Source organism: Pan paniscus, chromosome 1 (genome assembly GCF_029289425.2).
Source record: "Pan paniscus chromosome 1, NHGRI_mPanPan1-v2.0_pri, whole genome shotgun sequence".
Taxonomy (NCBI): domain Eukaryota; kingdom Metazoa; phylum Chordata; class Mammalia; order Primates; family Hominidae; genus Pan; species Pan paniscus.
In genome coordinates, this window is record NC_073249.2 from 174,866,902 (window position 1) to 174,883,649 (window position 16,748).

General features: G+C 46.7%; 1 protein-coding gene and 1 pseudogene across 1 annotated transcript in view; one reads left to right on the forward strand and one right to left on the reverse strand.

Moving 5' to 3' along the window:
* The first annotated feature begins 1,616 nt into the window (after positions 1 to 1,616).
* The window catches only part of RAB3B (RAB3B, member RAS oncogene family), an 83,054-nt gene continuing 67,922 nt past the window's right edge, over positions 1,617 to 16,748 (forward strand). Inside the window, exons 1-2 of the mRNA XM_034965149.3 lie at positions 1,617 to 1,826; positions 15,231 to 15,458. Coding sequence (XP_034821040.1) covers positions 15,231 to 15,458 — 228 coding nt within the window. The 5' untranslated portion in view covers positions 1,617 to 1,826. The remainder of the gene's footprint in view (positions 1,827 to 15,230; positions 15,459 to 16,748) is intronic.
* LOC106634855 (small ribosomal subunit protein eS26-like) lies at positions 11,536 to 12,578 on the reverse strand (annotated as a pseudogene).

Consider the following 16,748-nt stretch of genomic DNA (forward strand, 5'->3'; position numbering starts at 1 on the left):
CACCTGAGTACTCTGAAGAAGCAGAGGGTATAGGAGAGTTTGTTGACGAAAGAACAGGATTCTAGAAGGCACAGAGGAAAGAGCTGCCAGTGTGGTGGGCAGTGTGAGTGAAAGGGCTGGGCAAGAAGCTCAGAAAAGTAAGCGTCTGAGGCAGAGGCCAGACAAGCAGAGGAGCTGTCAGCTTGGGTGGTTCCTAGGCTGGAGATGTACACTGTAGACAGGGTCATAATGGAACTTGGGGGGAAAATGGTTTTGGTATTTGACTCAGACCTCTAAGATCTGAGATGGGGGAGAAGTGTGGGGAAAGACAATGATTCTAGACCAAGCCTTCAGCTGGCTCCTGTGACCTCAGGAAGACTGGAAGTCCACATCAGGATTTGAGGGTGGGGTATTTATTGCCTCCTGTATCTGCCTCCTCTAGTGGAAGTTGGACTTCCTAGGGCCAGGCCAGGCAAGAACATTTTTCTACTCCTGTTGACAGCCTCCTGGTAATGGGAAACCATTGAGAGGTTTTTGTTTGTTTGTTTGTTTGGTTTTTGATGGAGTCTGGCTTTGTTGCCCAGGCTGGAGTGCACTGCTGGAGTGCAGTGATCTCGGCTCACTGCAACCTCTGCCTCCTGGGTGCAAGCAATTCTGCCTCAGCCTCCCAAGTAGCTGGGACTACAGGCATGCACCACCATGCCCGGCTAATTTTTGTATTTTTAGTAGAGACAGGGTTTCACCATGTTGGCCAGGTTGGTCTCGAACTCCTGACCTCAAGTGATCTGCCCACTTTGGCCTTCCAAAGTGCTGGGATTACAGGCGTCAGCCACTGTGCCTGGCCGAGAGTTTTCTTAAACAAAGTTCATGGTAACATGGTGACATTTTTTAAAGGGTTGCTCGGGCTTGTGTCAAAATGATTTTGGTATCTGACTCAGAATGAATGGGACCAGGAAGTCTCACAGCTACCGAAGTCACCAGGAGTATGGCAGAACAGGGGCTAGTGAGGAGAACCATGGGCCAGGGGCTGCAATCTTTAATGCATAAGGAGCAATTGGGTGTCAGTGATGAGGAGGGGTGGAGGGTGGTATGACTGGAGACCACAGGAGAAAGAATTTTTGTACAAGGGTGGAAATGGCCATGCTGACACCACGTCCTGGTTTTATAGGGTGAATTGGAGAGTGAAGGCAGGAATTAGGAAGCTGTTGCATTAGTCCAAGCAAGAAGTGATGATGCTGGAGTCAGAACAAGGGCAATGGAGACACAGAGGAAGGGCAGGGATATGTTAAGGCGGTGGGATGTGGGGTGTGAAGGAAACACAGATAGGGTAGAGGACAGCGTCCAGGTTTCTGGCTTGGTTTCCGCTTGTAGTCAGCCTCCCTCTCTGGGCTTTTGTGAAGACGGAGCCATAGAACGGACCAGAAAGCAGTTTGGAAATGGCAAAACTGCTACCCATCATCAGCTACATTATCATCAAAGCTCTCTAATTACCCTAGTAAGTTCAGTCAATGGAACGAGGCATGACAATTAAGATAAATCACGAGAGTCACCCAGACATGGGGGACCTGGAGGTCCTGAGTCACCTCGGACTCCTTACACCTGCTAGGAGTTGAGGGCCGGGGCGGGGCGAACACAGACTCCGCCCTTGGGCGGGGCCTGGATGCGGCCGGAGCGGAGCAGCGTTGGAGCTGGAGCCTCAGCCCTCAGGCGCCACTGTGAGGACCTGACCGGACTAGACCATCCCGCAGCGCCCCGCCCCGGCCCCCTCCGCGCCCTCCCGACGCCAGGTCCTGCCGTCCCGCCGACCGTCCGGGAGCTAACCCGTCGTCCCGCACTCGGAGTCCGCGGTAAGGGGCGCGGCCCCGGCAGCCCGCCCGCGGAGGATCAGGGACCGATCCCCGGCGCGGGGCGCTGGGCACCGAGAGCGGGAGCCGAGAAGGAGCGCGGGGCAGCGGAGGGAAGCCGGGGGAGGAGCGAGGGAGGGGGCTCCGCGGCGGCAGAGGTGGGGCTCACCTAGGGAGGGGGCGCCGAGGGGGTCTCCCGGACCTTGGGGGCAGCCGGGGGAGCTCCAAGGGCGGGAGGGGAGCAAGAAAGACGGCGCTGGGGCTGGGAGGAGAGATGGGGGGCAACTGGAGGGCAGTGAGGGATCGCTGGGGGAAACGGGGGCGTGGGGGGCGGGGGAGCTGCGAGGAGGGCGGAGTGGGGCTGTGCGGAAAGGTGGTACCGGGCAGCCGAGGGGCAGCGAAGGGGGCGGTGAAGGGAGCGGACTGAGGGGAGCTAGAGCGGGGGTGCGGGGGGAGTCATGGAGGTGAGGAGCTGAGGGGAGGGGACTGGCTGGGCGGGGGTCGTTTGGAGCTGGAGGGGACTGAGGTGCCGAGGGCAAGGGGCGCTGGGCAGCTGGGGAGTGTCTGGTTGGGAGAGGGTCAGGGGGTGGGGATGTGGGTATGGATAGCTGGGAAGGAGAAAGGCAGCAGGGCAGTGTCTGGTCGAAAGAGGGTCATTTATGGGGGATGTGGGTATGGATAGCTGGGGTCGGAGGTTAAGCCCGGCTGGGGACCGGCGTGGGGGTAACTGTAGATGGAAGGCGAGGGGTGGGGCTTGGGGGCGGGGAGCTTGGGAGAATGGAAGGGTGAGAGGCCAGGTTGGGTCTACCCTGCTGCAGAGGAAGGGGGCAGGGAGCCGGTGGAGACACAGGGAAGTGGCCTTGGAAATGGACACAGGGGCCTACATTCTGGTCAGGAGTGGAGAGGAGGCTCTGGAATAGAGTAGGGTCTGGCGGCTGCAAGTGGAGGAATCGTGAGAGAACTTGGAGTGTATAGATAGGGTGGTGGGGCGCTGGGTCAGCCTGGGGAGGAGGCCAGGTGTGGGTCGTGGTGTAAGGGTGGAAAGGTAATGGGGGCTGGAGTGGTGTCCACGCACTAGCGGTGTCTCGGCCACTCAGGAGTCCAAGGAGGGGACCCAGGCACTGGACCTTGTTACACGGGCACCGGGGATCACAGAAAATAAGAGAATCGTGGACAGAAAAAGTCATCCAACTCTGTTCTGTAGTCCAAGCATGGAAGCAACTTTGGGGAGGGCAGGGCAGCAGCCTTTGGAAGCTAAGAGAGATGTGGAGGAGGTGGGAGAAAGATGGGCCCTCAAAAACACACACACACACACACACACACACACACACACACACACACACACACACACCAAGATGGGCCCTCTTCCCCCGGCTTCCTGGAATCCAGATGGAAAGGGGTGGGAGACAGTAAAAGGAGAGGATGTGTGTGTGTGTGTGCGTGTGTGTGTGCACAGGTGGGTGTCCACCTGTTCTGTGCCTATAAACAGAGGAAGACAATGGAAGCCGTGAAAGGCCCTATCTATAGAAGTGGAAAGCCCTGGTGCCCTGTGGGAGCCAGAGAAGAAGCATTTTGGGGGAGGTGGGTGGGTTGGGGAAGCCTTCCTGGTCATGAAGGATTTAGCTAGCAGTGGAGGAAAGTGTGTTCCTATCAGAGGAAACCGTATGGGAAAAGGCAAAAATCTAAAAGCATCTCCAGTCCAAGAAATAGATCTTCAGTTTCTTAAAGATTATGACATGAAGGGAGGCATCAGTAACCTATACAAAATGTTTAAATAGATTTCCCCTCTAAGCTTGAAGCTCCTAGGGTTTCTCTCCATCTCCCTAAAGTATAGCACAGGTCCTGGTGCATAGTAGGTGCTTGGTGAATGTTGATTGAATGAATAATTGGTGCTCCTGCCTCAATTTCTTCATCCATTCCCAAGAATTGTTGTGAGAATCAAATAGGATAATGTGGGTGAAAAGAACTTTGTAAACTGTAAAACAATGTACAAAGAGAGAGGCCACTGATGTTATTCTGCAGGTGTTCCTGTTTTGTCAGTGGACACACCCATGGCTATCTCTTTCCAATCTGGAAGAGGAAGGAAATGAATATCAAGCATCTGTTGGTGCAAGATGGAATGCTTTGAAAGCATCTTGTAGAATGCTAGACATTTAGTAGGTGCTCAATAAATGGTAGCTATTGTGATATTGTTTCTGTGGCTCTAGGAGACCTGGGAAAACAATGAGAAGGTGGTGATGGGTCAGCAGTGGGGAATGGTCTAAAGACAGATTGAATTAGAAAAGTAGAGTATGGCTTAAAGGAGGAGGATGAGGTCCACATTTGCCCAACTCCCTTCTTATTCTCACTGAAATGCTCCAAGTAGGAAGACAGGGAATTACATTTATTGAGCCCCTGCTATATTGCATATACAGTTGACCTTTGAACAGCATGGGTTTGAACTGTGTAGGTTCACTTATACCCGAATTTTTTTTTCCAACCAAACACTGATTAAAAAAAAATACCATGGTGGGTCAAGCGCAGTGGCTCAAACCTGGAATCCCAGCTATTTGGGAGGCTGAGGTAGGAGGATCGCTTGAGCCCAGGAACTTGAAGCTACAGTGAGTTATGATCAGGCCACTGTACTCCATCCTGGGAAACAGAGTGACACTCATCTCTTAAAAAAGAAGAAAAAGAGAAGAAAATACAGTAGTGAAGGGAGGTGAAGTCTGTATATTCAGAGGACCAACTTTTAGTCTAGGTGGGTTCCACTGGGCCAACTGTGGTTCTTGAGTAGGCGTGGATTTCGGTATATATGGGGGTCCTGGAGCCAATCCCTTGCCTATACCAAGAAATTACTGTACTATTCTAGACGTGTAACCCACATTACCTATAATTTTCCCAACAACACTTGTTTTATGAATGAGGAAACTGTCTTAATCATGTAAAATTTCTTGCCAAGGTCTCATAGGTAATAAATGATAGACCTGGAAACTGAATCTAGTTTGTTTGATTTGGAGCTCCAAACTATTTCCACTACTCAGGATGACTTGCTAGAAGAAACCATGAAGCACAGAGGCAAACAAACAAACAAAATAAGGGGTTAATAAAACACCCTCCCATATACAGGTTTTAATTCTTGCAACAGTTTTGCCAGGAAGCCATTTTATGAGCTCCTTTTATAGATAAGGAAACTGAGGCCAGGGGTATGATTTGCCTAAGTTTACAGGACCACTGAAAGACCAGGGCTTATCTTTCAAATGCCAGGTCTCTTGGACTCAGTCTCATGTTCTTTCCAACAAAAGGTAAGTTCCTTCATTCACTTCTTCACTCCATTTATTGAGCTGATCTCTTCTCGCTGGATTTTAGGGCTCTCTCCTCCTCTTCTCCGCTTTTTCCTGGCTGAAGTTGGCTTCTTCCTTAGGTGCTTATTTCTGCCGCCTATCAGACTGAAAGAGTTGTTTTTCACAGCCACCCTTTGAGGAGTCATTTCTTTCCCCCAGCCTGGGACAGGGACGACTTCCCAGATGGTCCCTGGGCCTTCATCTGTATTGCTTGTCACGGAGATAGCTCTATCATTTTATGTGACTGTCACAAAATAGAGGAAAGATTTGATTGATGCTTATCTTACAAATGCAATTCTGCACGCACCACTGTGCAGTGACCTGTCTGCTTAGATCTGCCTCAGGCAGCTGCCTGCTGGGATGCTTTTTGCCTGTCTTCCAAATGTCTGAGTAGCCCCTGGCCGCCCCCTCCTAAGAAGATCCCCTTGGGGGCTTCCATCTGAATGAGCCTTCCAACTGAACTCAGCTCTCTGCCTCTCCCCGTTCTCACACCACCTACTGGGAAAGCCATGCTGCGTGTGCATAAGCAGATGTTAACAGTGTGGTATGGCAAGTACAGTACGGTAGCAAGACACTCAGGATGTTGGGGATGCTTCTTTTTTTTAATTTTTATTTTTAGAGATAGGGTCTCACTCTGTCACCCAGGTTGGGATACAGTGGTGCAATCATAGCTCACTCTAACCTCGAACCTCTGGACTTAAGTGATTTTCCAGCCTCAGCCTCCCAAGTACCGAGGACTACAGGTGCACACCACCACATCCGACTAATTTAAACTTTTTTTGGCTGGGCGCGGTGGCTCACGCCTGTAATCCCAGCACTTTGGGAGGCCGAGGCAGGCGGATCACAAGGTCAGGAGATCGAGACCATCCTGGCTAACACGGTGAAACCCCGTCTCTAGTAAAAATACAAAAAATTAGCTGGGCGTGGTGGCGGGCATCTGTAGTCCCAGCTACTCGGGAGGCTGAGGCAGGAGAATGGCGTGAACCCGGGAGGCGGAGTTTGCAGTGAGCTGAGATCGCGCCACTGCACTCCAGCCTGGGCGACAGAGTGAGACTCTGTCTCAAAAAAAAAAAAAAAAAAAAAATTTCGTAGAAATGGAATCTCACTATGTTTCCCAGGCTGGTTTTGAACTCCTGGCCTCAAGTGATTTTCCCATTTTGGCCTCCCAAAGTGTTGGGATTACAGGCATGAGCCACCATGCCCAGCCAGGATGCTTCTTTATTCACCCTAAAATTGTTGTGGTTTTCATTTTCCTTAATCCCGTCAAACCTGGAAGCCATTAGGTAACAGAAGTTCCATTCATGACCCTCCAACTGACTTGCTGTGTGAGCTTGGACAAATCACTTGTCTTTGCAGAGCCTCAATTTTTTTTTTTTTTTACCTGTAAGATAAACGGAGGTAGATCAGGAACTGAAACAATTTTTTACTCTTGCCATCACTTCCTAGTCTCATATCTGTGGCAGTCACCGCTAATAAAGGCAGGCAAATTTCTCACTGATTCTACACGAGGCTACATGTATTTTTCTCAGCACAGTGTATGAAACATACTTATATACGTTCTCTTATTTAAAATTCACAGTACCTTGTGAAGTAAGTATTATTGTCGGATGAGGACACTGAGGCATAGAATTTAAGTAACTAGGCCAAGTTTACACACTGAGTTACTGGGAAAGCTGGGCCCAGTAGCCAGGCTTTTTGTTACAATAAAAAGCTGCTACTCCAAAGTCCCCTCTAATTCTAGCAGTTTAAGAGTGTGAAGCTGGGCTACATCAGAAAAGTGAAGACCAGTAATCTGACATTTACACTGATAGTCTGGCGCTTGAAAAATGCTCTATATGTGTTTCTTGAAAGACATTACACCCTCTAAGGATTTACTGTAGGTCTAGCGTTGACCAGATGTAAGGATGGATAAAGCCCCCTTGAATCCAGAAGAGAGAGCAAACAGTTAATTGCAAAACAGGCCCAAATAATGGAGCCACAATCAGGGAGAGGGCAGTTGAACAAGATTTGCCTGCAGAAGTGAATTAAAGGGGCCAGTGAAATAATATGTATTCAGTACCTCCATGGGCCAAGAAACTGTGTCAGATTGTTTACATATAGTACTACTCTTTCTATTTGTACCAAGCTCTGTGGAGTAGGTGGTATTTTCTCTATTTTAAGGTAAAAGTGCTGTGGCTTAGAGAGGCAATATGACTTACCTAAGAATTCATCTGAGGGGTAGAGCATTGATTTTAAACTTTTTCATAACACTGCAGGGTACTAAGTCTAGTCTCGGCTGTTAGCTATGAGATTTGGGCAAATCCTTTTAATTTCTCATTTTCAGTTTCCTTCTTGATCAAATGGAAATAATAATCCCTGTCTTTCCAGCTTTATTTCCCAGGTTTATTTAGAGATAAAAGAAGCTAAAGGATATGAAATTGTGGTAAAGATCACATTTATGTTTTAGTAGTGACTCTTTGACCAGCAATTCCACTTCAAGGAATCTCTCTCAAGGAAGTAATTAGGAAAATGTACAAAAATTTATGTAAAGAAATGTTCACTGCAGTTTCATGTATAATAATTAAGAGTAGAAAAACAACTTAAAAACAACTTCCTAAAGAGAGTGACAACATTAAATAATTGATCTGGCTGGGCCAACATGGTGAAACCCCGTCTCTATTAAAAATACAAAAATTAGCCGGTGTGATGGTGAGCACCTGTAGTCCCAGCTACTTGGGAGGCTGAGGCGGGAGAATCGCTTGAACCCAGGAGTTGGAGGTTGCAGTGAGCCAAGATTGCGCCATTGCACTCCAGCCAGGGTGACAGAGCAAGACTCCGTCTCATAAAAAAAAAAAAAAAAAAAGAATTGGTCTTATGACACATCTATAGGATGGAATATAATGTAGTCAACTGAAATGATGTCTTTTTAGAGTTTTCAAAGTCTCATTCATGCTTTTTTTTTTTTTTTTTTTTTTTAATTAGAGAGTCTCCACTGTTGCCTGGGCTGGAGTGCAGTGGCACAATCTCTGCTCACTGTAACCTCCGCCTGCCAGGTTCAAGTGATTCTCCTGCCTCAGGCTCCAGAGTAGCTGGGATTACAGGCGGCCACCACCACGCCCAGCGAATTTTTTGTATTTTTAGTAGAGATGGGGTTTCACCATGTTGGCCAGGCTGGTCTCGAACTCCTGACCTCGTGATTCACCCGCCTCAGCCTCCCAAAGTGCTGGGATTACAGGCATGAGCCACCGCGCCCAGCCCTTACTTTCTTTTCTTTTTTTTTTGAGACAGTGTCTTGCTCTGTCACCCAGACTGGAGTGTAGTTGTGCAATCTTGACTCACTGCAGCCTCCGCCTCCTGGGTTCAAGCAATTCTTGTGCTTCAGCCTCCTGACTAGCTGGAATTACAGGTGTGTGCCACCACACCCGGCTAATTTTTGTATTTTTAGTAGAGACTGGATTTCACCATGTTGGCCAGGCTGATCTTAAACTCCTGAGCTCAAATGATCCGCCTGCCTCGGCCTCACAAAGTCCTGGGATTATGGGCCTGAGCCACGGCACCTGGCCTCAAAATCTCATATTTTTGTAGTACTTTCGGAATTATTTAAGTACAGTCTTGCATTGCTAATGACAAGGATATGTTCTGAGGAATGTGTCATTAGCCGATTTCATAGTTGTATGAACATCATAGAGTATACTTACACAAACCTATATGGTATATGGTATAGCTTACTATACACATAGTCTATATGGAATAGATAGCCTATTGCTCCTAGGCTACAAACCTGTACAGCATGTTACTGTATTGAATATAGCAGGCAATTGTAACACCGTGGTAAGTATTTGTGTAGCTAAACACATCTAAACATAGAAAAGGTACAGTAAAAATATGATGGTTTTTTTTTTTTTTTTGAGACCAAGTCTGGCTCTATCACCCAAGCTGGAGTGCAGTGGTGCAATCTCAGCTCACTGCAACCTCAGCCTCCCGAGTAGCTGGGATTACAGGTATCTGCCACCATGCCTGGCTAATTTTTTGTATTTTAATAGGGATGGAGTTTCATCATGTTGGCCAGGCTGGTCTCTATCTCCTGACCTCAAGTGATCCACCCACCTTGGCCTCCCAAAGTGCTGGGATTACAGGTGTGAGCCACTGCACCCAGGCATAATATGGTATAAGAGATAAAAAATGGTACACCTATATATGACACTTAACCATGAATGGAGCTTGCAGGGCCGGCAGTTGCTCTGGGGGAGTCAGTGAGTGAGTGGTGAGTGAATGTGAAGGCCTAGGACATTACCATACACTATAGGAGACTTTATAAACACTCTACACTTAGGCTACACTAAATTTATTTAAAAATATGTTTCTCCAATAATAAATTAACTTTGGCTTACTATAACTTTTAAACCTTATAAACTTAAAAAATTTTTTAAACTTCTTAGACTCTTTTATTTTTTATTTATTAATTTTTTTTTTTTTTTTTTGAGATTGAGTCTTGCTCTGTCACCCAGGCTGGAGTGCAGTGGATCTCTGCTCACTGCAACCTCCACCTCCCGAGTTCAAGCAATTCTTGTGCCTCAGCCTCCTGAGTAGCTGGGATTACAGGTGCGCACCACCACGCCTGGCTAATTTTTGTATTTTTAGTAGAGATGAGGTTTCACCATGTTGGCTAGGCTGGTCTCGAACTCCTGACCTTAAGTGATCTGCCTGCCTCAGCCTCCCAAAGTCTGGGATTACAGGTCTGAGCCACCGTGCCCAGCCATAGACTCTTTTATAATAACACTTAGCTTAAAGCACAAATACACCGTATGGCCTTTTTTGAGATGAAGGCTCAGTGTGTCACCTGGATTGGAATGCAGTGGTGCAATCATGGGTCACTGCAGCCTCAAACTCCTTGGCTTGAGCGATCCTCCCACCTTGGCCTCCCAAAGTGTTGGGATTATAGGTATGAGCCACCGAACCTGGCCTTTTCTTTCTTTCTTTTCTTCCTTAGTTTTTAAATTTATGTTTAAAATTATTTTGTTAAAAAGGAAGACACAAATACACACCTGAGCTTAGGCCTACACAGGGTCCAGGAGCATCAATATCACTGCCTTCCATTTCCACGTCTTGTCCCACTGGAAGGTCTTCAGGGGCAATAATAGGCATGGAGCGGTCATCTCTTATGGCAATATCTTCTTCTGGAATACCTCCTGAAGGACCTGCCTGAGGCTGTTTTACTGTTAACTTTTTAAAAAATATTAAATATAAATAGAAAAAGTACACTCTAAAATAACAATAAAAAGTGTAGTAAGTAAACACAGAAGCCAGTAACATAGTCATTTATTATCAATATCAAGTATTATGTATAGCACATAATCATATGTGCTATACTTTTATACAACTGGCAATGCAGTAGGTTTGTTTACACCAGCATCAACACAAATATGTGAGTAATGTGTTGTGCTACAATGTTACCATGGCTACTATGTCACTAGGCAATAGGAATTTTTCAGCTCCATTATAATCTTATGGGACCGCCATTGTACATGTGGTCTGTCATTGACTGAAATGTTGTTATGCAGTTCATGATTGTACTTTTAAAATTTAAGTGATTTGCTAAATGATAACATACCATATATTCTAGCCTATACCTTGTGCATATGATGTCAGCTATTACAATATGCATAGAAGGTATAGACTAGAATGCATGGTATGTTATTTATATAGAAATAAAAAGTATAAATAGGTCTCTTTGCTTATATATGCAAGGGCTATCTCTGAAGGATATATAAATTGATAACATGTATGCCTCTGGGGAGGGGAACTGGATCAGGAATCAGAGATGGAAGCAAGACTTACTTTTCAGTGTAAACCTTTAGGTTTCATATTACTTGTATTTTATGCTAGGAATTAAGAAAATAATGCAGCTGGGTGCGGTGGCTCTCGCCTGTAATTCTAGCACTTTGGGAGGCCACGGAGGGCAGATCACTTGATCCCGGTTTAAGACCAGCCTGGACAACATGGTGAAACCCCATCTCTACAAAAAGTACAAAAATTAGCTGGCATGGTGGCACATGCCTGTAGTCCCAGCTACTCGGGAGGCTGAGGTAAGAGGATTGCTTGAGCCCAGGAGATCAAGACTGTAGTGAGCCAAGATAGCGCCATTGCACTCCAGCCTGGGCGACAGAGTGAGACCCTGTCTCAAAATAAAATAAAATAAAATAAAAATAATAATAATTGAGCTACAGCTGGTAAAAAAGGTAATACTTGCAAATAGGATATGCTTGAATTATTTTCCATAAGTATGTATTACCTTTTAAATTAACAAATAAAACATAGTATTAAAATAGATGGCTTTTTTTTAAAGTACAATTTCCATTTTATTTTTCTTCAGAGAATAGTCTATCTTCAGTCTTTAAGGACTCAGCTCCTTACATGGGCTTTGGTGGGGGTCGTGGGGCAGCACCCACAGGTCTAAATCAGGGTGGGGTTGTTTGGTCCTTGCGGGCTTCATGAGATCGATTCCTGACTACTTTGCTGTGAATTGCACAACTCGCATAGTAATGTAGCTTCACATACTGCTTGGGAAGCACATAGGCATCGAAAATGCTCACTTCAGAAATGTCCCTGACTGCTGTGGCCTCCACTATGTTTCAAATGATGAATTTCTTAATGGCCTTGTCCTTGGGCACACATTGGGCACAGTTCATCCAGTGAATAGGCTGCACGTGGCTGCAGGCCTTTTTGGCACGACCATTGTTCCTTCTTTTCTTTGTCATCTTGGAGGCATGGACTGGAGAGAGGAGGTTTTTTTTTTTTTTTTGGTAGAGACAGTCTTGCTCTATTGCCTAAGCTGGAGTGCAGTGGCACAATCATGGCTTACTGCAGCTTCAAATTTCTGGGCTCAAATAATACTCCTGCTTCAGCCTCCCAAGCAGCTGGGATTATAGATGTGTGCCACCACGCCTGGCTAATTTTTTACTTTTTGTAGAAATGGGGTCTCCCTATGTTGCCCAGGCTGGTCTTGAACTCCTGGTCTGAAGCCATCCTCCCACTTTGGCCTCCCAAAGTTCTGGGATTACAGGTGTGAGCCACTGCACCTGGCCTTAGGTGGCACTCTTTTGTATGAAAAAATATTGGAGGAAATACAGTAAAATGTTAACAGCCATAGTTTCTGAGTGGGTGGGATGTCAGTTAATTTTTTTTTTTGGGGGGTGGAGTCTCTGTCGCGCAGGCTGAAGTGCAGTGGCCTGGATCTCAGCTCACTACAAGCTCCGCCTCCCTGGTTCATGCCATTTTCCTGCCTCAGCCTCCTGTAGCTGGGACTACAGGCACCCGCCACCATCCCTGGCCAATTTTTTGTATTTTTAGTAGAGATGGGGTTTCACCGTGTTAGCCAGGATGGTCTCGATCTCCTGACCTCGTGATCTGCCTGCCTCAGCCTCCCAAAGTGCTGGGATTACAGGCGTGAGCCACCGCGCCCAGCTGTCAGTTAATTTTAAATTCTCTTTTTTACACTTTTGCATAATATAATTTTCAAATTTTTTATAATGAATATATTCATAGTAGAAATTTTCTCTTGTGAATAAAGAAAGATGACTTGCAGGCAGCAGAGCGGAGGATGGTGTGAGGTTGTTGTGGTTGCTTCCCTTGTTTTAATGTAGAAAAAGCATAATGTGGCCAGGTGTGGTGGCTCACGCCTGTAATCCTAGCGCTTTGGGAGGCTGAAGCAGGTGGATCACCTGAGGTCAGGAGTTCGAGACCAGCCTGGCCAACATGGCAAAACCCCGTCTCTACTAAAAATACAGAAATTAACTAGGCATGGTGGCAGATGCCTGTAATCCCAGCTACTTGGGAGGCTAAGGCAGGAGAATCGCTTGAACTCAGGGGGCAGAGGTTGCAGTGAGCCAAGGTTGTGCCACTGCACTACAGCCTGGGCGAAAGAGCAAGACTCCATCTCAAAAAAAAAAAAAAAGCATAATGCCTTTACATGGCAAGTTCTTGCAACAGCCTTTGCACCTAGTACCATGAAAGCTGAAAAGTTAAGGCTGTGAGACAGTTTAAGCAGCCAATGGCACCCTCCCTCCCAACCTCACTTTCTTCCTCCATGTAAGTGCTATGCCTCAGTCTCCAAGTGTCCTGGGCATGTTCCACACTTGCCTAGTGAGTCTTGTCATGGGACAGATTGATACAGGGATGGAACTTACAGTCTCAGATAAGGATTGAGAGCTGGGAACAAAGAGAAGGAAGAACAGAGACCACAGGAGTCCAGTGGTGACATATGCAAGGAACTTTTATTAAAAGGCTGCTAACAATCTTACATATTTGTCTAACTTTTCTTCAAGAGAGCTTTAAACCTACATTAATCAGCTCCTTATCCTTACAGCTCACCTGAGAGGCCCAAAGAGCCACACCCACCAGCCTCATGCCCTTTCTTTGCCCTTTGGGAAAAAAGCAGGAATTCCTAAAAAGAATGAAAACCCAGACACCATCACACTTAAATGCTGTCCTCCCACCCTCCTCTGACCACTCATCCAGCCATCTGGGTACCCTTGTGCTGAGAAGAAGGGGAGATTTCAGGTGGAGAAGCAGGGTACCTGAGGCTTCCAAGACATAGGAGAAGCAATTAAAGACTTAAATAAGACCATGTGACCAAGTGCTGAATTATGGAGTTCAGATTCGGGTGTTCTAGGAAAGCAGATGGTGACAGGACTGAGAAGGCTGGGGTCTCAGGAAAGGCCTGGCATGTATTAAATATTTGCTGAATGAATGAGTGAACAAATAAAGGACCTAGGCTTTGAAGGCTTTGGAATAATAAGGACATATGTTCACATCTGTGTGGAATTTACCAGTTGATAATGGTTTCATCCATTGTTATCTCATTTGAGTCCTGTGATAGCCCTGTGAGAAGAACAGGGTGGAAATTGTTCTCCCCATTTTCCAGATGAGGAGATTGAGCCCCAGAGTGATGAAGTGACTGTGATGAATTCAGCACACATTTCCTGAGTGCTTATTATGTGCTAGGATTCATGCTGGAAGCCAGACATGTAGGAATGAAGTCCATTAAGGCCCAGATGCTCATTCCAACAGTGCTGAAGTGATACAAGGGCTGTTACAGTGTTCTGGGAGCACAGGGAAGCTGGCACTTGACCTGGATCTCCAAGGATGGGTAGGAGTCTTTTAGGAGGAAAAGAGAATTCTAGGCAGAAGGAATACATGTAAGGGACAAAGGCAAGGAATAATGTGGCTTATTTGGCATAAAGTGTGTAATTAGATCTAAGGGAAGCACAGGTTGGTGAAGAGAAGGGGTATGGGAAGATAAAGTTTAGAGAATTGGCTCTTTGGTTAGTTGGTTATTTGTCAAATTGAACAGTTTGGACTTGATCTTTAGAGCTGTGGAAAGCCATGAAAGTTTCTATGTTTTATTTATTTTATTTTTTAGAGATGAGGTCTTGCTCTGCTACCCAGGCTGGCATTCAGTGGCATGATCATGGCTCCCTGCAGCGTCAAGCTCCTGGGCTCAAGTGATCCTCCCACCTCAGCCTCCTGAGTCATAATAGTTTTTGAAGCAAGAGAATGATAGCCCTTTACTGAGTCTTTCCTTGGATGTGCATGTGTTTGCTGTTCTTGGCTTTTTTTTTTCTTTCCCCAAAATAGCTCAGGAGCTGCTTCCTCCAGGAGCCTCTCCTTGATCACCGGGCCTCCAGGCTGAATAAGATGCTTCTCATGGACTTCCTCAGCCAGGACTCCTCTGTCTTATCACTTAACTACTGCTTTGTTACTCTGTGTTGACCCACCTTTTATTCTAGTTTTTGTCCACCTAGAGGTCAGGCACCATGTCTGACTCATGTTTGTAAGCCCCATGCCCAGCACAGGGCTTGCCCCAGATCAATGTGCTCAGTAAATATTTGCTGAAGGAATGAATGGGAGGAGCTGGGTTTCACCTCAGTGCTGAGACAACATTTAGGGCAGGTGTAGTGATGGGGTGATTCTGAGTAGTGTGCATTTCCCCAGTGGTGCTGGAGTAAGGAGTGAGTGTGTGAATGGTGGGGTGACCATTAGAAGGATGGTGACTCAGGGTGACACCGAAGGTCTGTTCCTGAGTGACTCTAGGTCTCTCTTGCAGATGGCTTCAGTGACAGATGGTAAAACTGGAGTCAAAGATGCCTCTGACCAGAATTTTGACTACATGTTTAAACTGCTTATCATTGGCAACAGCAGTGTTGGCAAGACCTCCTTCCTCTTCCGCTATGCTGATGACACGTTCACCCCAGCCTTCGTTAGCACCGTGGGCATCGACTTCAAGGTGAAGACAGTCTACCGTCACGAGAAGCGGGTGAAACTGCAGATCTGGGTGAGTCCCGGGAATCTTGGGCAGGATTTTCCTGAGAAGCGGCTGGCCTGCCAGTACAAGGGCTTAGAGGTGGGGCCAGCTTGGAACTTCTGGGCCTTACAGCATCAGGCATTAATGCTGTTTCAGGTTTGGCCCCTGGGCTACCCTCTGCTAGTTTTATACAAGTTTGCTCTCCTCCAGGGGTTCAGTTGCTTCTGCTGTTTAACTATCCAGGAGGTTTTATGTTGGCTTGTCTAAATGAGTGACCAAGAAACTGGGGCTTGGAGTTAGAGACTTGCGTTCAAATTCTGCTTCTACCACTCACTAGTCATGGAACTTGACTGAATTGCTTAACTTCTCTGGGGCACCCTTTCTCCTTTGGGGATTGTAATAGCATCTACATCATAAGGCTGTTGGGTCCTTAGGTCCTTGGCTTAGTTCCTGGAACATAGTAAATGCACACTAAATGTTAGCTAAGGTATCAGTTATCTACTATCGTATAACAAATCACTTCATAAGTTCATAGTGCCAGACTGGGCAACATTGTGAGACCTCATCTCTACAAAAAAATAAAACAAATTAGCTGGGCATGGTGGTGGGTTCCTGTAGTCCCAGTTACTTGGGAGGCTGAGGTGGAAGGATTGCTTGAGCCCAGGAGGTCGAGGCTGCAGTGAGCCATGATCATGCCACTGCACTCCAGCCTGTGCAACGGAGCGAGACCCCATCTCAAATAAATAAATAAATAAATAAATTGGTAGTGTCAAACAACAATAATAATTCATTATCTCATAGTTTCTGTGGATCAAACATTTGGGAGTGGTTGGGGCCTCTCATGAGGTGTAGCCAGATGTTGGCTTGGGTTGCAGTCATCTGAAACATACACTGGAGCTGGAGGATCTTTTTTTTTTTTTAAGACGGAGTCTTGCTCTGTTGCCCAGGTTGGAGTGCAGTGACATGATCTCAGTTCACTGCAACTTCTGCCTCCCGGGTTCAAGCGATTCTCCTGCCTCAGCCTCCCGAGTAGCTGGGACTACAGGTGCCCGCCACCATGCCCAGTTACTTTTTGTATTTTTAGTAGAGATGGTGTTTCACCATGTTGGCCAGGCTGGTCTCGAACTCCTGACCTTGTGATCCGCCCACCTCGGCCTCCCAAAGTGCTGGGATTACAGGTGTGAGCCACCGCGCTTAGCCTGGGGCTGGAGGATCTTAAGACTGCACACTCACATGTCTGGTGCTAGCTGTTGGCAGAAGGCCTTACCTCTTTCCCATTTGGCCTCTTAGAGTGTCTTCACAGAGCTGCTTAAGTGTCTT